Source organism: Staurois parvus, unplaced genomic scaffold, assembly GCF_062004578.1.
Source record: "Staurois parvus isolate SC_StPar_1 unplaced genomic scaffold, SC_StPar_1.0 ptg000365l, whole genome shotgun sequence".
NCBI lineage: Eukaryota > Metazoa > Chordata > Amphibia > Anura > Ranidae > Staurois > Staurois parvus.
Genome location: NW_028318161.1, coordinates 1,772,429 through 1,793,083, shown reverse-complemented (window position 1 = coordinate 1,793,083; position 20,655 = coordinate 1,772,429). Strand labels below are relative to the sequence as shown.

General features: G+C 41.1%; 1 protein-coding gene across 2 annotated transcripts in view; it reads right to left on the bottom strand.

Annotated features, from left to right (window-relative positions):
- ARHGEF9 (Cdc42 guanine nucleotide exchange factor 9) overlaps positions 1-20,655 on the bottom strand; it is a 490,351-nt gene that overhangs the window by 44,820 nt on the left and 424,876 nt on the right. For both annotated transcript variants that reach the window (XM_089685190.1, XM_089685191.1), the window contains 2 exons: positions 18,906-19,035; positions 4,185-4,316 (listed from right to left, as the gene is read on the bottom strand). In XM_089685190.1, coding sequence (XP_089541316.1) covers positions 4,185-4,316; positions 18,906-19,035 — 262 coding nt within the window. The remainder of the gene's footprint in view (positions 1-4,184; positions 4,317-18,905; positions 19,036-20,655) is intronic.

Genomic DNA, 20,655 nt, shown 5'->3' with positions numbered 1-20,655 from the left:
CCAGCAGACGACCCCAGCCTGGCGAGGCCTACCATCGCCCCCCACGTCGCAACCCTGACCTGCTGAGCCCAACGGATGATCTCGACCTGCCCAATGGACGATCTCGTCTACCCCGGCACAACCCAGCCCTGACCCACAGCCCATCCAACGCCTACCCATCCCGATCCTAAGCACGAGAACTCTTGTCATGGAAAGGTACAACGCCACTGCACGCTGACTATCTACAACCAAGCGCCCTAAGAGACTTCCACCTCACTTGTCCGCCACTTACCTCCCTAAAATGCCACCTGTACTCCTCCTCCTCATACTCTTCTCCTCCGTCCCCAAAATCTCTTCTCTCTATCCCCCCGCTTCTCCCAAACAACTATACATCGTGCGCTCACTGTTTCCATCAACCCTCTATGGCTCTCACCACCTCCTCCTGCTACTCCACTCTCCCATTGACCCGAACGCCACCAATGGTAGAACCACACGCTCTTGCACATCCTGTTCCCATGCCACCTTTCTTACCCTTCTCCTACTCCTAACTGCGGGGGACATCTTCCCGAACCCCGGTCCTCCTCCACCTCACTCAGCCACAAGGCACCCACCTACTTCCACGAACTGCCACAACCCCCTCAACCTAATACCGGTCCCCCTGCTCCCCAAAACCACCCCTCCATTTTCGTGTGCACTCCTGAACGCCCGTTCGGTTTGCAACAAACTTACCGCCATCCACAACTTCTTTGTCTCCCGCTCCCTTAACCTCCTGGCGCTCACCGAAACCTGGATCCAAACCACCGACTCTACCTCCCCTGCAGCACTCTCCTATGGAGGTCTCACCTGGACCCACTCACCCAGACCCAGTGGTCGGAAAGGTGGTGGGGTTGGTATGCTCCTGTCACCGCAGAGCACCTTCCAAGTCCTCCCAAACCCTCCCTCTCTATCCTTCTCCTCTCCACTGCATCCGACTATTCTCTTCAATCCCCCTGAGGATTGCAGTAATCTATCGTCCCCCTGGACCCGTATCCCGCTTCCTTGACGACTTCTCCGCCTGGTTACCCTTCTTTCTCTCCTCCGAGCTGCCCATCATCATCCTTAGAGACTTCAACATCCCTACCAACATCAACAGCCTGGCCACATCCTAACTCCTCCACCTAACCTCCTCTTTTGCACTCGCACAGTGCATACAGTCCTCCACCCACTCTGACGGGAACACCCTGGACCTTGTTTTCTCTCATCTCTGCACCCCCCACAACCTCACAAACACCCATTTTCCCCTCTCTGACCACAACCTCATCACCTTCTCCATATCCTCGTCCTCTTACACCTACCCCCCAAAATGTCAAACCATCACCAGCTGAAACCTCCGCAACCTGAGCCCTGCCCCCTTCCACTCTGCTACTGACCAACTTCATGACAGCATCCTTCCCCTGTCCTGCCCTGACCTGGCCACTACTGTTTATAACAACTCACTGTCAGCCACTCTTGACTCCTTAGTACCCCTAACCACACGTAACATTAGACCCCGACCGCTTCAACCCTGGCAGAATGACCACACCAAAAACCTCAAGCGACGCACGCTAGAGCGACTATGGCGCAAAACCAGATCCCAACAAGCATTCACCCTATATAAATCCGCCTTCCTCACCTACACTCCCTGCCTCCATGCTGCCAAGCAAGCCTACTTTGTAACCCTCATCAATAATGTACAGCGCTGAGCGAACTATTGGCGCTTTATAAATACTGTATAATAATAATACCTTCTCCTCCAGCCCTCGCTGGCTCTTTTCCACCTTCACCTCCCTGCTCTCTCCGCCCCCACCTCCACCCAGTACCTCACTCACCGCTCACGAGATTGCTAACCACTTCCAAAGCAAGATCGACACTCCACTCCTTCTACCACCCAAAACGCACTCTCCGTTCCTCACAAGACCTTCTTCTCTCTAGTTCCCTGGTCTCCTCCTCCCATGCCCGCCTCCAGGACTTCTCCAGGGCTTCCCCCATCCTCTGGAACTCACTACCCCAATCCATCAGATTGTCACCGTCCCTCCTCACCTTTAGGCGCACCCTGAAAACCCATCTCTTCAGAGAAGCCTACCCCGCCCTCACCTAACTGCTGATCTCCTCTGCTCTCCCCACCACTCCATCCCCCACAGCTATTTCCTCCTGTACCACTCTCCCCTCCCTCCTAGATTGTAAGCTCCAAGGAGCAGGGCCCTTACACCTCTCACGTATTTTATTGTATTGTTACTGTACTGTCTCATGTATTGTCTCCCATTGTAATGTACAGCGCTGAGCAAACTGTTGGCGCTATATAAATACTGTGTAATAATAATAATAATAATGAGAGTGACTCTTGATGAACTAGATGGATGGGCCTGTGGCTGGATCAGTAACGGGCACAAAGCTCCACTTCGACTCAGATGCCAGCAAGGTGGAGCTGGGGTTCTTGCATGGGCTGGGATTATTACAGTAATAATAATAATAAATAATAATTGCCTTTCTTCTTGCCCTTCCCATGGTGGAAGGGGCACTACTGCTCGCAGGGACATTGAATTGTCATTTGGTGATGTTGCTGCTGCATTGTACAAAGCCACCTTTCTTTTTAAATGTCCCTAGCATTTTGGTAAACTAACTTCATGAAATTCAGAAATGGCATTACACACAAATTTGAATAAAATAAGAAAATTGGTTACTTAAAAACACTATTTAAACATACAACAAAATAAAGTCTGCAATAACCTTTCATAATATTTTTAGTGCCAGCACTTGAAAGCTTTTCGGATTTCATGTATTTATGAAAGGAAGCATCATATAAAGATATAACAATACATTATAGTACATGCACAGGATCTCAGCCAGAAGTTCAACTAGCTAGCTAATTCTAAAGATGCCCATAACTAGAAAAATCTTGAAAAACATTCATATGAAAATTCTTATCTGTATATTTGACTTGTCGAATGTCGTTCAAAAGTACTCGCTTACATTACGTACAAGAAACTCTTGCTTTTATCATTCAATTTTGGTGTAAATGTACTTTCCTAAACAAAAAAATACATTCACTGTCAGAAATGTGTTCATTTAAAAAGCATTTTCCATTCTGTTCCCTCAAACTTTTTCATCACTGCGGTCAAAAACAAAGGTCAATTTTACCTCAATAACAATTAGAAAATCAAATGAATGCTCATCAGATGAAATTTTCCAAATAAAATTGTACTAGTGTATAGACAGCTTAAGCTTCAGGTACCATGCACATTTTCATTGAAACAGGTAGGAGATCCAGGCAGATTGTACAACAAATTGCAAACATTAGTACAAAGAGTTAGGCCCGCTTCACATGGCCATTCCAATCAGGTCCACCTATCAGTTTTTTCAGGCAAACCTGATCGGAAGGTCCATTCATCCCTATGGACAGGGGGTGTAATCGGACTTGTATCCATTCCACCTGTCTACCTCTGGTTCTGATAGGGTCAGATAACTGAGTCCATTTACTCCCAGCCACCTATAAAGCAGAGCAGGCTCTGTCCTTTCTGCAGAAACTGAGTTGACATGGATGTGTCCTCCATCTGCTCTGCTCCGATCAGCAGGGGATCTGTGACCGGATCCCCTGCTGACTGGAACAGAATCCACCTTTTGTTTGAATGGGGCCTTATACAAAAAAAGTCTTCTGTTAAATTATTCCCACCCTTACCTGATCCTGGGTGTCAGCATGCCAGCTGAAGACTTTCTGGTATAGATCTATCTATGTGTATTGATGTTTGCCACTTGCTGTACTTTCTGCCCGGATCTCCTCCCTGTTTCAGTGAAAGTGTCCAAGGTGCCCATAGTTTAGAATCTGCTTCTATCTGGCTAGATGAACTTTGGGGTGAGCGCCTGTGCATGTATTATACTATATTGCTATGTCTTTATATGATGCTTCTTTTTCAGTTACATTTATATTACTAACAAATATTATATTTGGATTATCTTGAGGAAATCCATTTAATGGTTCTAAGACTTGCATTCTGCAATTAACCCTTTATGTACTGATATTGTGATTGGGTGTGTATCATCCTATTTTTGTTTGATATTTTTAGTGCCAGTGTCACACAATATCAGGTGACATGATGAGCGATGTTCTCAAAATAGTATAGAAGACTACATGAACTTGCATAGCTTCCATTGGTCACATGATTTACAGACACATATTTACAGACATTCACCTTTTTACAGAGAACCAACTGGTGATCAAATAGGAAGAATACTCTCTGCTGCTGGCGTCCATAGGGCTGGTAGATCCACTGCATCTCTCCAGTGTAGATGAGTTCGGAACTTCTGTCCAGGATATCATCTCCCTGTCAAAGGCAGATACAGATTACCTGACAGTAAATCAATCCACATTGCAGCCCATTTTCAATCAGTGTACACATTAGTAATATCAAAGGAGAAGTCCACCCCAAACAGATATTTCATTTATGGGTGAATGGTACCTGTTGGCATTTTGTACCTTGAGGGGAATCTGGTAGCTCTTTACACCTCTGTTGTTCTCTTACTTAATTTTTCATAATGTAAAAAAAGGAGAGGAAAACTGGCTAAAAATGGCTATGAAGGGGAAGATTAGGAAACCAAAGTACAAAGTCCCCTAAACATACACGAAGCTAATGGATTCTTCAATTTTCCTGCATGAAATATTACTTTATGGTGTACTGATCCTTTAAATCACTATCAATTTGCCATGCCATTGTTAATACAAAGTATTATATCTGACAAATAATTGTGTGCCTAAATTTACTCTGCAAAGATTATTCCACAACACAAAAGCCACATACTGTAATTATTCATGTTTGTTTGATAGAACGTTTCTCCCCAAGTACAGTTTCCTTTTTCTATACCTGGTTCCGTTGCCTTTTCTTTTCTACCTTGTAGTCATCTTTCTTCTTGGCTACCATAAATCTGTGTCCTGGTCCTTTTGTTACTAATTTGGTGAACAGCTACTTTATCGTACCTGCATATACCTTGAATAAAAAAAACACCTGTGCACCCCAGGGATCACACAGATAGATTGAGAGCAGTGGTGCAACTTACAGTTACTACAATGCAAAGTCCACGCATTGACATCTGTTAATGTGACCTATAGACACTGCATTGTTTGCTGCAGGAGGATTCCACAGCACTGAGGTTATCTTTCTTTATGATCCCATGTTCAAGAATCCTTTGGCACACAGGAGCATATTTCTGACCAATAGTAACCATTTTTACAAATGACATCCCAAAAGCAAAAAGCTCCATACAACCTGCCAAATACTATTAAACTACATATATAGTGTGTAGGTTGTTTTATGTGCAAAAAGATTTGTAATTTAGTTCAGCTAGTGCTGTGATTCACACACCTTTGCCACTTGTATAGCTGGGCAGGTAACAGCTGTGCTTCCGTTTACAAGCTTTCTGTGACAGCTGCCAGCTATCTGGACAATGACTTAGGAATGTTATGGGGCTGAAAAATTACAATGACATTTTAGAATGGGGTGCCTTGAGACAGTCCAGAACTTTAAAGGGTGCCTGAAAATTGTTCATAACTTTAAAGGGTGACTTGCCTGAAAAAAGGTTGAGAAACACTGGTCTACTAGCTGCCCTAGTGGAAGTCTATAGTGGTGCCTTAAGAAATCTCAATCACGTCTCTGTTTTCAGCAGCCCTTTGTATTGATAGTCCAAGATGAGACATATGACACCATTATACATACTGTATATGTGCATACTGTATGTATATGTTTTGCTAACATCTTCTCTATCAGCTTCGGGATGGAAGAGTTGAGTTACAAACAGCTAGCTGAGTTAGATTGAAAAACAGTTACCATTTGGCCTAAACTACCTGCCTTGTGTTGGACAGTTTGTGGTCAAATAGACCAATAAGACATGTGTAGCTTGACTACAAGGTTCTTGAGAAAAAAATGTATTGTTGTTACAGACCTCATTTCTAATTTACTCTTTTTGTGCATTGTTCCATTGCTAAAACAATCTATAAGTGCACAATTGTGTCCAATGCCTTTAGCACACCCACATAATCCAAAGATGTTGGGGACAAAGATACCCCAGCCACAATATAATTAATTCGCACATTGGAATCTGTGAAATTGAATGGAGTTAACATATACATCCTAAAATATATAGTTCACTGATACCTCCTCCTCCTTTCTTTTACATTTAATCTGCATCTGTTTGCTTTCTTCCAGCAGATATTCATGATATGAAAGTTGGTTAATGTCAGGCAAATCCACTGACATAAATCCTCACTCACCTCCATCTCCCATCAATGGACTCCAAGACCAGAGTCTTGGTGTCATTGAAAAAGCCTTCGATTCAGTACATTGGCAATACCTAGATGCTGTCCTAGGCACTTTTGGTTTTGGTCTTACCTTCCAGAACTGGTTTAAACTGTTATACAAAACACCTACGGCTCATATTAAATTCGGGGGATTATGTTCCTTGTCTTTTACCATCCGGCGAGCAATGAGGCAGGGGCACCTGCTCTCCCCTACCCTGTTTGTGCTGGCAATGGAACCATTGTCTGTGGCACTGTAGCAGGCTGGGGCAGTTAAAGGTATCAAATTGGGAACTATTACTGAGAAGCTTGCATTGTATGCAAATGATTTGTTGCTATTTTTGCAGAATCCGGCTGGGTCACTCTCTGCGGCCCTTGATATCTTGACCTCCTTCGCTGCTATTTCTTGTCTCCGTACCAATTGGGAGAAATCCTAGATCCTTCCTATATATCCAGGGACACAGGGAGTGGCGGATCCAAATTCCCATTGACCTAGGTCTCACAATCTAGGTTTCAAATTCTCTTCTAATGTCCATGAATACTGTCAACTTAATTTATACCTGATAATGCAAGTCATTAGACAGAGGTTGATGGCCTGGGGTGGTCTCTCCCTATCCCTTATAGGTAGAATCAATTTGGTCAAAATGAAGGTGCTCACTGTACTGTTATATGTACTCTGACATGCCCCTATATGGATATCCAAGACCTGTTTTGCTCAATTTGTCTCTCTCCTTGGTACATTTTTGTTGGAGTCGTACCCGCCTAGATTTAGTAGACGAATCCTTTGCAGGCCATGGACTCAAGGTGGTTTGGCGTGCCCTGATCTTTATACATATTATTTGGCCACCCTCACCCATGCCCATAACTGGCTTATTTCAGATGATTTCAATGCAGCAGTGGTTTTGGAAGCGGCTCACATGGGATCATATAAAATATTACGCAATCTACTATCTATACATCATTCCCATTACTCAAATTATCAATAAAAGGCATGGCACTTAACAATGCATTAAGGCATGGCATTTAACAATGCCTAAGGGTGGTTCAGATTCTGCCTTTTGGTCCTCACACACTCCATTATAGTACAATCCTGCACTACCAGAATTTGAAACCCTCCCTGATCCCTCGGTCTGGGCTTCAAAGGATCAACTAAAATCACAGCATGATCTACCCAGTACCCATTTCTTCAGGTTCCTCCAACTTCTTCACACTTTCCACTCACAGTTTGGTATGTTACACTTAATAACTGATGATTGGGAGATTATCCTACAGGACTCCTCCCTGGAAAAACCACTGTAAGTAATCTATAAAGTACTTCTTCCTTTGATACATGTGGACCTTGATTCTTTATAAGTGAAATGATGGGAGGAGGTCACAGACCTGGATGGGAAAGACTGGGAGGACCTTTTGGATTTTTCCCTCTCCCACTTGGTAGCAACGAGGGATAAATTGATCTAATTTAAAATACCACATATGGTTTATTTAACCCCTTCCAGATTACACAAAATACGCCCTGAACTGTCTCCTCAATGCTGGATACACACCTGCGGATTTTTTCTAATTTTTTGGCACTGCCCTCATATTCATGAGTTTTGGTCAGAGGTTTTTGCTTTCATTAACTCCCTGACTACCATTACAGTCCCCCTGTAGAAGTGTGCTTACTAGGCCTGGTAGATACATTGGCACTCAGCAGGGCCACTAGAATATTACTGGGATTGTTACTCTTTTACGCTAGAAAGGCTATAGTATTACAATGGAAGGCTGGCCGACCCCCCTCCCTGAATTTTTGAAAAGTTTTAATGAACTCAGTTATACCATTCTATAAGATGACGTTATGTCCAGGGGGTGTCTAATAAAGTTCCACTAAATATGGGATATTTGGCTAGAAACGTCCTCCACTGTTAATGATAATGTGGTGCAGGAAGACATAGAGTTGTCTCGAACTGGAAAGGCCCTGCGCTTGCCCTGGAAAGTTGGGTGATGTATGACTTATTGTTTAACAACCCCCTATTACTGCCTTATTGTAAAGTAATATTGTGATTACTTTTTTGGGGGGTCTATCTTGTAATACCCCTCCCTTCTTTATATTGCTTCTTTGGGATCCTAAGACTGCTAAGATTACCAACTGTCCTCATGTATTGTCGGAGGTGGTGTAATGACACGGATGTAGAGAGCATTATTGGTTTATGGTTTTGTTTATGTTTTTTTATTGTGTTGTGTTGAGCCAGGGAATGCCCAGAGGCTCTGTTTTGTAACCTTTCTTCTGAAAACACCAATAAAAGGATTTAAAAAAAAAGAAAAAAAGTTGGTTAATGCTTTGTTGTAATTAAAACATTTTACTCATACATTTATTGAATGTTGTAATATTCATTGATAATTTACCCAAATTCCAATAATTACAAAAATGGATAAAAAAGCAACCATGCTTCAGACCCTGTAGAGCCACTTCCTCAGCTTTTCACATCAGAGTAGCATAACCAACAAACAGCACTTCATGTTGGTAGGTATTAGGGATCCACAGGGCTGTAGAGAATGGTGCAGAGGGAGTGTGTTGGAATTTGGACTGTCACTCTGTTCATCTACACTTACTTGAGTACCACCCAAGAGGTGGTTGCATTAACGCCCTGCAAGTAACAGCTTGGTAAATACAAAGAACTAAACCATTAGAAGATTTCGATTGCTAATAACACTGTTCAGGCACATTGTATGAAAGGGAGTTATTTACTTGTGGAGTGGGTGCAGTAATTCCTGATTTAGTGAGTGGCAGAGCTGTGTTCTAATTAGGGACTCACAGACTGATTAGCACTGCAGGCAAGGGGGAGATCAGACGGGAGGGAAAGCAAAAGCAACGTTTCTCTTTTTTTTCCATCAGGCTCCCTTTTTGATGCTTTCTGTTGTTTGAAAACCCTGTTGTAGTCTCTGACTTTATTTTCCTCAAGAGATTTGCTGATCAAGCTGGCCCTGTCTCCAGAACAGCATCTTAACGGCACGATGCACGGTTTTCAGCCCAGCGTTTGATGTGAGAAGGCATGAAAAAAAGGGCTTTTAAATGTGAGTTTCAATGCCTTGCTGGAGAATCTGAACACACATGAAAGCATCCGAGTTGACAGCTATGTAGGCAGTTGTTCTATTATGCACAAAACCAGTTAACCTTTTTGCTGCTGGAAACGGCAGCTCAACTCAGGGATGGTAAGGCCCTTGACTAGTTATTGATCTCGCTCCTTTGCAAAAATGCTCCAGGGACTATATGGTGAATGGATAAAAATATACAGTATGGGGAGGCCTATATCACTAAGCAAGCATGCTCGGCATTAACCACCATCAAAAAACTGCAAGACACATCTTCAAGAAACCATCTCAAAATTGCATGCATTATGGCCACACAATGCAGTGTTAATATAATCAGCCTGAGACAAGGCAACCAATAATGTACACCCATTGCACTTGTTTTTGCAGCAGAGTATTCAATTTGGTTTCAATTAGGTTCTCCGGGTCTCTTAGCTGCTAGTCATTGCTCCCTATCAGCTCTGCGGCGGATTATTCGGGGCTCACTGAAGCACACAGCTGTGACTCCGTATTTAGAAGGGAATGGCTCAGTCAGATAACAGATGCATCAGGGAATACGTCATGTATACAAGCTTGGCAATGCCGTGGTCTTCCAAGGAGAAAATGATTCCACACTGGTTGTTGTATTAACCCTGTAAATGTATTTAGCATTTAGCAACAAAGGTGTTTAAAGTGGAGTTCTAGCCGTTTAATTTTTTTTTTTCTCAAGGAACCCACGTGAGAGTGGCAGCTTAGGCAATGCAACTTGAGATCACCTGTACTTGTAATCCTTTGCTTTTCTTATAAAAAATAAATTTACTTACTGCAGCCTCATATTGTGAACGCTGTCATCTTAAGCGTGGGTACCTGAAGCTCGCTCAGACATTATTCCGGGAAATTGTGCAGCTGGCTACCCAGCATGCACTTCCCGTTCCTGCTCCTGCGCAGTGTGAAAAAGGAGCAATCTCGCACCTGCACAGTGTGAAGAAGGAGCGATCTCGCACCTGCGCAGTGTGAAGAAATCCCCACGATTGCGTCACTTCCGGTCTCATAATAACGTGAGATTTTGGTATCAGGCAGTCCCTAGGACTGCTGGGATAGATGATATCCCAGAAGCCCTAGGGAATGCCTGATGATGTAATCGCACAGGCGGCCGGGACAGGAAGTGGAGACAGAAATTACAGATAAAAGGTATTTAGGAAATAAAATCTACATATATATTGCCAAAATGGACTGTGAAGAGGGAGACCATTGTCTTTCAAGGGAGTAAAAAAAAAAAGCTGGAACTCTGCTTTAAGGCAGATGTTAGTTATGTGGAAATGAGCAAGGGAGAGATGCTGCCATTTTTAAAATAACTTCAAAATACACACTAGGTCATTTAATATTCAGAACTTTTGGTGACCTAGACTGTACACTGCCCTGTCCTTAAAGCCCAAGTTTTAGGTTTTAGACTCAGGAATAGTCAATATATCTGCCAAGTTTTTATTGCTTTCCATGATTGTGTTGGGGAAATTTGATTTCCTATCTCTGTGACAGCAGACAAAAAAATCAGGAGGGCAGTACTCACTGGAGAATAAAGACACAGACAGCAATAATAATTTTCCAGGGGATCTAACCCTTCTCCATTTTACTAAAGCCGAAGTGTTTTCTTGCAGTCTGTGTCCCCACTGGATAATTTTTCCATTCACATTCTGTCAGGATGTAAGGATAAACCTATCCAGACTACAGTAAAAAGCTAACAGGAGTTCTTTCCCTACTCAACTATGTGCAAAAATGTAAAAGACATTTAGTTAGGGTTGGACTTTAAGCAAGCATCTTTCACTTAGTATTGAAATCATCAAATACCTTATGTGTCAACCTGATCATATTATGTACTGGAGTTTCTTCTCCTCAGCCACAAATCAGCTCAAGAGTTAATCTGTAAAAGTTCATACCTGTTCGATAGCTGTGGAAAAATAACTCCTGTTCTTGGTAATAACTTACCATATATTATTATTGGACCAAACCTCCTAAAGCAAGGGTGGGTAATTAACTTTCCCAAGGGGCCATGTGAGAATCTGGGACTGTTGTGGGGGTGGGGGCAAACTTAATTCTGTTTGATACTAATTCTTTACTTGGGGAGGTCAGTAAGTACATAAAAACATAGAAAAAAAACTCCCGCCGCTAGGAATATTAGATCGTGAAAAAGGTCTCTTTTGGGGGGGGGGTCTCAGGGTTTTTTTAAAAAAAGGGTGGATGAGCTGCAGTTTTTCTGTAAATGACCGCCTGAACTGTAAACTAACAAGTGGACAGTGCTGGTCATGTGCTGCAGCCACAATGCTTTGGTTCATGGCCTTGGCATTTTTAACTCAGGGTGCAGAGTTTGACAAGTGGCACCGCTAGTGAAACTCACCCATTGAGCTCAATGGGACAATACTTGAGATTTAACACCCCCCTCACTGCCTGTCAAATGACCTCTGCTGTGGCTGGAAGGAGAGAGCCTGAGATTGGTAAAAGCAGGAATCTCTACAGACCCTGACTTGGACTGAAGAACAGATGCATGGCTCCTGGGGTTTCCAGGAAGGGCTAGACGTGGCCCTAGCGCCACAATTTACCCAGGTCTGTCCTAGACAGACTCTACTTTTCACCCCCCATCATCCCAAACCCCTCTCATAATCAGTAACTCTCAGATGAAACATTTCTGATACCAAACAACAGATTCAAGCTTGGCCTGGCTACAGTTCTAGTCATGGATATGGCTAAGAAAAAGGGGTTACTGGGCTGCTGTCTTCCTTCCTGAACTGTGTTCAAGCACAGCCATTGATTAACTGGTTGGGTTCAGATTAGAAAGTCAGTAGCTATACCTGTCTACAGTTGGGCTTAGTATGGACAATAGCAACATAAACAGCTGTGACTCCCCAAAACATAGCAGTGCCCACACACAATAATGTCCTTAGCCACTCTTAGTTTCTTCCTCGTGTAGTTTCCTACTGCTTTCTTTCTATGGTGAAATCTTCAGTGTCTCTTGCTTATTAGAATTCATATCTCTAAACATCATGAAACATGTGCATGAGTTACTATAAAAGGTGTTTAATGCAGTGTAGCAGATGGCATCAGAACCTGGCATTACATGGTCTCATAAGGTTGAATGATATTATATAACCTTATACTTTCTCACCAAAAAACATATGTGTAGTTCCAAGCTATTTAACTATATATACTGATTTTATTTAACAAAAACTTTCCTCATACTGCTATTTTGATTAGCTTAAAACTGTATAAAATAGTTTATTACATACACATAAAAAGCTTACATCTAGATATGCTCCAATCTGTATAACAACTTACAAAAAAAATGTAAGCACAGATCTTTATTGCACTACATGAGAAGTTTACATTTACTATTCAAACATTAGAATATTCTTCTTTTCTTTTTTTTTTTTTGGGGGGGGGGTTGATTGTTAAGAAAATAATTTTCAAAACACAAAATAAAAAGTCCTTTTATTTATTTCCACAATGATGGAGGAAAGTCCTCATTCTCTTTTGTCACATAGCAGTTACTTATGGTTAAATAAAATAGGAAAGTGAAGGTATGACCTCTGAAAAAGGAAGAAGCCTGTAATTTAGGAGTATGAATATCAATCAGGCAGTTCCACAGCTAGCGCAGGTGACAGCCACCTATCGGGGTCACCTCTGTTCTCCTATACAGTACAATGAAAACTAATCATCTCAGAATTGATATATATCCATTTTCTCCAATAGATTTACTGCTGGCTTTCAAAGACCTCTTATAAAAATGCTTTAAATCTCACATAACTCATAAGGAATAATGATTCAAGCCAGACTGTCCTATAAAAATGTTTTCACTAGGAAATAGCTTTTCTTTATCCATGCAGCATGATATATATTTTAAAACTGACTTGAAAATACAACCAAAAAACACAGAGCAGTAAAATTATATATAGCCACCTGCAACACAACTGACTGATGCCACTGGTGGTTCAGATTATTCACTTTCTTTCTTGAGCCCCAAGCAACATGGCTGAACACAAAACTAGAGGCTTTAGGGACAAGAGATGGCGGCTGTTTATTTCATGAAGATATCCAACATTTCTATTGCAACAATGGTGTTCTGTTATCTTCTACATCACTGGTGTTCTGTATATGCTAGGTACCCACCTACAGATCTGGATGTCCAATGGGGACTCACAATCAACTTTTCAGGATCTCACGAATATTATATATAATTTTCACTCCAGTTTTGCATTTTAAAACACAACCCTATTTTATTTTATAGAAATTGGCAACCATCTATAAACAATGATAAACTGTAAAAAAAAGGCCCTAGGGGCTTAACATAAAAACAGTGCAAAATATCTCTATCAACTGATAAATCTATATTTAATGTCAAAGAAAAGAAAGCTGGACTGCCAAATAACAATTCTACATGATGGATTTATTTTCTGCAACAGTGCAAAGGTACATAAGCAAGCACACAGAACCTGTGAACCTGATGAATGTCGGGGACACCTGAAACTGTTTAATGTGCGTATCTATATGCCTTTGTTTGCACTGCAGTGAAAAATAATCAATTGTGTGGATATGCCATTTGGTAGTGCAGCATCCTTTTTTTGGATAATTTGTCTTCAAAATGGTGTTTGGAGCTCATTTGATTCTTTGCACTCACTGTACATATACTGTACTTTCCTAATGCAACTCATTCCTATTCTGAAATAAAATTTAAAAAACATAAAATAAATGTAAAATGTTATATATATATATATATATATATATATATATATATACACACACATACATACATACACACACACACACATATACATACACACTGCTCAAAAAAATTAAAGGAACACTTTTTAATTAGAGTATAGCATCAAGTCAATTAAACTCCTGGGATATTGATCTGGTCAGTTAAGTAACAGAGGGGGTTGTTAATCAGTTTCTGCTGCTTTGGTGTCAATGAAATTAACAACAGGTGCACTAGATGAGCAACAATGAGATGATCCCCAAAACAGGAATAGTTTTACAGGTGGAGGCCACTGACATTGTTTTCCCTACTCATCTTTTCTGACTGTTTTTCACTAGTTTTACATTGGGCTATTTTAGGTTCAGTGTCACTACTGGTAGAATGAAGCCTAGACCCTACAGAGGCTGCACAGGCAGTCCAACTCTTCCAGGATGGCACATCAATATGTACCATTGCCAGAAGGTTCACTGCGTCTCCCAGCACAGTCTGGAGGAGATTCCAGGAGAGGGGTGGCTACTCTAGGAGAGCTGGACAGGACCGTAGAAGGTCCTTAACCTCAGTAGGACCGGTATCTGCTCCTTTGTGCAAGGAGGAACAGGAAGAGTGCTGCCAAAGCCCTCCAAAAGGCCACTGGTGTTAATGTCTCTGACCAAACAATGATCAAATAATCAGAAATAGACTTCATGAGGCTGACGTCCTCTAATGGGGCTTGTGTTCACTGGCTGACACCATAGACCTCAAGCATTTGCCATTAAATACCAGAATTGGCAAGTACATCACTGGCTTTTTCACAGATGAGCAGATTTACCCTGAACACATGTGACAGACGTGAAAAGGTCTGCAGAAGCCGTGCAGAACATGTTGAGCATGACCGTTTTGGTGGTGGGTCAGTGATGGTCTGGGGAGGCATATCCATGGAGGGATGCACAGACCTCTACAGGCTAGACAATGGAACTCTGACTGTCATTACGTATTGGAATGAAATCCTTGGACCCATTGTCAGACCCTACGCTAGTGCAGTGGGTCCTGGGTTCCTCCTGGTGCACAACAATTCCTGGCCTCATGTGGTGAGAGTATGCAGGCAGTTCCTGGAGGATGAAGGAATTGATACCATTGAATGGCCCCCACGCTCACCTGACTTAAATCCAATAGAACATCTCTGGGATATCATGTTTCGGTCCATCCAATGCCACCAGGTTGCACCTCAGACTGTCCAGGAACTCAGTGATCCAGATCTGAGAGGAAATACCCCAGAACACCATTTGTCATCTCATTAGGAGCATGCACTGACGTTGTCAGGCATGCGTACAAGCACATGGGGGCCATACAAGCTACTGAGTACCATTTTGAGTTGCTGCAATGAAATTTCAGCAAAATGGGCTAGCCTGCTGCATAATTTTTTTCACGTCTTTGAGTTCAGTCACTCTGTAGGTTGATAATTTTAATTTCCATCAAACAATGGGGCATCCTTACTTTCCTAATACATTATCCAGTCCATGCCAGTATAGATATCCAGCATGATAATTTTCCCCATTGAGATCTGATGTGTTTTCAAAGTGTTCCTTTAATTTTTTTGAGCAATGTACATATACACAAAACACACACACATGCACATGTATCTTAAACATATATGTAGACCCAATACAACACAAGATAAGAAACGGTGATTAGAGCACCGATAGAACCACATCAGGCCTTTCCCTGCACACTATCAATTATTAATTGTCAAAAATTAAAAATATGTATCAAGCATTAGAAATTCTTCATTATGCCAAAATCAAAAACTGCAAACACCTTGTCCCTCAACAACAAAATCAGTGCAAATAGATGTGATAGGAATAGTCCATGAGGTCTTTAGATGTTTTAATATATTATATTCATCACATAGATAATTAGCCTGTCTGATATGTGATTCTGAAGCACATAGCATATCAATTTGATGTTCAAGCATCTCAAATTCCACATAAGGTCTTCATAGACATTATCATGAAAACATCATAGGTATGGATCATAAATACAATAGGGATCTTGATAGTTAAACTGGTGGTGAGTCCATAGTGCCTTAGTGCCTTTCTACATGTATCAGTGGATATATGTTCCAGTGGACTCAGTTTGGCTTACCACTTCTCTCCAGCTCCACATAGTAACTTATTAAAAGAGATCAACCAGAAACACAAATTGGAGCAGGCTTGCTGATAATCATCTAGCTGTCTAGTTAATCTACATTTATTTTAACTGAAGCTTTCCAAGACGCTGAAAATTCTTTGTAATTAGTTATTGGACATTCTGATATTCAATAGTATATGGAAATATATCACTTAGGGTTCCCTATAACTCTACATCCTGGTGGTCTCCTTTAAGCCTGTTTTTTTATTTGACCTATGTTAAATAAAAGCTTCCTAAGGGAAAAAAGCTGTCCAAACTTTCCGGGCCATATGTGAAAAAGTAATTGCACTCTTGGTGGCAACAATTGCAATCAAGTGTTTGCAATATCTGGCAATGAGCCTTTCACAACACTGTGGAGGAATTTTGGCCCACTATTCTTTTGCAGAATTTTTTTAATTCAGCCATATTAGAGGGTCCAATCGGTTTTAAGCTCAGACTTTGACTAGGCCACTCCAAAACCTTAATTTTGTTTTTTGAGCCATTCAGAGGTGGACTTGCTAGTGTTTCGGACCATTTTCCTGCTGCATAACTCAAGTGCACTTGAGCTTGAAGTCACAAACTGATGGCTGGACATTCTCTTACAGGATTTTCTGATAGAGCACAGAATTTATGGTTCCAACAATTATGGCAAGTCATCCAGGTCCTGAAGCTGAGAGGCCTACAGTTCTTAATATGCTGTTCTGGGTTGTTTTATGACCTCCTGGATGAGTCATCATTGTGCTCTTGGAGTAATTTTGGTAGGCCGGCCACTCCTGGGAAGGTTCACTACTGTTCCACTGTTTTCTCCATTTGTGGATAATGGCCCTCACCTTAGAAATGGCTTTGTAACCCTTTCCAGATTGATACATGTCAATTACTTTGTTTCTCATCTGTTCTTGAATTTATTTAGATCGTGGCATGATATGTTGCTTTTTTAAATCTTTTAGCAATGCTTTACTTTGTCAGACAGCTTCTATTTAAGTGATTTCTTGATTCAACAGCTCTGGCAGTAATCAGGTCTGGGTGTGGCAAGTGAAATTTAACTCAGCTTTCAAAAAAATGTGTTTAATCACAGTTTATTCATGATTTAGCAAGGGGGAGTACAATTACTTTTTCACATAGGGTTAGGCAGGTTTGGACAGCTATTTTCCTTTAATAAATTAAATCATAATTTAAAAACTGTTTTTACTTGGGTTATCTTTGTGTAATTTTAAAATTTGTTATTTGTGAATCATTTAAGTGTGAAAAATATGCACACAAAAAAACCACAGGAAGGGGGCAAATAATTTTTTACTTTTGTATATATATATCCTAACTCAAAGACTCATTCCCAGGGCTGCAGAGGCCACCAGAATGTGAAAAGCTGCTTGTTTATGTTTCCTGAGCAGTGTGAATCTGCATACAGGCAACCTCTTAATTAATGGAGATGCAGGGGTTCATATGTACACACCTGAAACGTGCGGGGATAGCTGCATTGCATTGACACTGTGTTTTACCACAATAGTAACATAAGGCACGCCATACTGTGTGTTGTCTTGCCATTCATTTAGAATGGCACCCCAATTTATAAATACAGTAGGTGCCAATGGGGACTCACACTGCAGTACACCACAATCTACATGCCTTGTACTACATGACACTGTATACATTTTTTTTCTGTTGCCATGTACACACACCAGCAGTATGGTCAATTGACAATCTTCAATGACCATTAAAACCCTGTGCGAAAGGATTCAATGGATCTTATTAGTCTTGACAATTGATATAGGAAGGCAGAGCACCTGATCATTGGTCATAAAGACATAATAAACTTATAAAGATCCAGTTTCAATCTGTCTAGTAATCTGTAGTAAACAATCAAGTATCAGATTTCACAACCAGAACAGGGAAACATGTTACCTAATGGCTGTTTACAGGCTGGTGAACTTTGCTACAGTTTAGAAGTAGAAATATAGGCAAAACATTTTATCATTTTGGATAGACTAAGGGAGGGTTATAACCCCCATAAGGTTTATTTGTGCTATATGTGTACCATTGGGGAGATTTCCCTTCACTTTCTGTTCCATAGGCTAAACAGAAAGTGAGAGTAAATCCCTGTAAATTTAGAGAATAGCTTGGGGAACCCCAGATCACCAGAACTAGTGTCCTCATTGGAAGATTCTCCCTCTATTACTGTTCTGGGAGCAATTCACAATTTGGGACTTTCTTTTAATATCACTTTCGATGATAATGATAAACAGGACAAATAGAGAGGTTGAATCTCCTAACGGGGCACAGACAAGAATAAAATCCTGACAGGTATTCTAATCTATCTCCACTGGGTCCATAACTAAAAAAAAAAGTTTTTTTTTTAGTTATACTTTAGTTATACTTTAAATAAAAGGCATAATTTTCCCTTCCTCTTAGATTGTATGCTCCACGGAGCAGGGCCCTCCTAACCCTCTTGTATTGAACTGCATTGTTGCTGTATTGTCTCCCATTATATTGTAAAGCGCTGGGCAAACTGTTGGCGCTGTATAAATCCTGTATAATAAGAATAATAATAAGTTTACTCTAATTGCCTCTTTTCACTCGGCATATTTTAGTTATTGCTTGCATGAAAAAAGCATAAACTAAACAGATATTAAGGAAATAAGATGATAACTGCCTAATAATAATAACCCCACAAATGTAATATTGTCTACAAACCTCCCAGTCCAGAACTGATGCTTGCCACTGTGCAATTTTGTCAATATTTTCCAGTCTCCTCTTTCGTTCATTGATCTGTTGGGTGACGTTCCTCATGACAGCAAGAGCAGCTGCCACATACCTGTAATCACTGTGGATACAAAAAAAAAAAAACTTATTTAGGAATGCAATCTACAGCTTTTTTTGCTAATATAAACTAACTAGAGACTGCTAAAACTATAGTGTATACCACTGCTGGTTAGATGTGCAAAATGGCTAGAATAAATGAATATTCATAAATCTAAACAAGCATGTTTATGCTGGATTTTTTCTTCTAGCTCCTGTCAGAAAGATCTATCCTAGAAGGACTACTTTAATATGCCTGTGTGCATGCAATCTAAATTTGCTAATATTGTCAAGCATTTTTGTGCAACATGTATGTGACTTCACTGTTTTTTATTTTCAAGAAGTGGTTTACCTTTTCTAAGGTGGGGATAATCTTCAGTACCAGCTTTTGATCCCTGATAGATTCTGGATTTGAACTTAAATTGAGGTCCCCCTCTGCTGCCCTGCACCTTCCCTGACCTCCTTGTGAGCTGTGGTGTGACTAGTCTGGTCACACCCCTCCCCAGGTATTGAATTAGTCAATGGCCCAGGAGTAGGCTCATTTAAAGTGAATCAGCCTGTACATCTGTGTTTGTGATAGCATTTCCTGCTAAACAACTGCGTCTGAGTAGCTTGTTCACTCCTGTTGCTGACTTTTACCACGTTCTTGGATTCCTCTACTGCATGCCCTGACCTTTGAAAAAGGTACTGGATATCTCTACTGTCTGCTGCCTGCCCTGACACTTTGCTACATTCATGGATTACTCTGCTACCAGCGGCCAGTCTTGACTCCTCCAGAGTGCCTTCCATCTTGTTTCACCCATCACTGTATGGTACGTCTACTCTCTTCTACCTTGGCCCCACTAGTAGCATTGTAAGCCAGAGCACATAGTTTCTTGTATTAAGTCATGGGGCAATCTATTACTAATAGGCATGCTTGTCTTAAGAGAAGAGGGGGTTGCTAAAAGTGAATCTACACTCCCCTGCTTCTTGCTCTGATTGGAGTGAGTATCTGAGCTTGGATCTCACATTCTGCCGGGATGTTAACTTTTTAGTGCCTAAATTAATTTTGTTAATATCACCTAATTATATATGTTTTATAACCAAGACAATGTGGGGGAGATTTACTAAAATTGGTGCACTCAGAATCTGATGCAGCTGTGCATGGTAGCCAATTAGCTTCTAAACATCAACTTTTTCAATTAGGCTTTGGCAATAAAAACTGGAAAGTGATTTTTATTCAGAGTGGCACCACATTTTGCACCATGCAGTTTTAGTAAATAATACCCTGTGTGCTCTTTTTGGTAGTCTGTGGGGTTTATTTACTAAAGCTGGTTCACTCAGAATCTGGTGCACCTGTGCATGGTAGCCAATCATCTTCAAGCTCAGCTTGTTCAATTAAGCTTTAGCAATAAAACCAGTAAACTGATTGGTTTCTATGCAAAAGTGCATGAGATTCTGAGTGAACCAGCTTTAGTAAATAACCCTGTGTCTTCCTGTCCTGGTGATAACCAAACCCTTTAATTTCTTATCATGTGTCAACAGCTTAGAAGGCAAGGGTACATCTCTCCACTAAAGTCATAGGCAACAATAAAAATTTGACTGAAGTTCTAGCTCTTACCCACTATTGAAAGTGTAAATAAAAATTCTATCTGGAGTCCGGCTT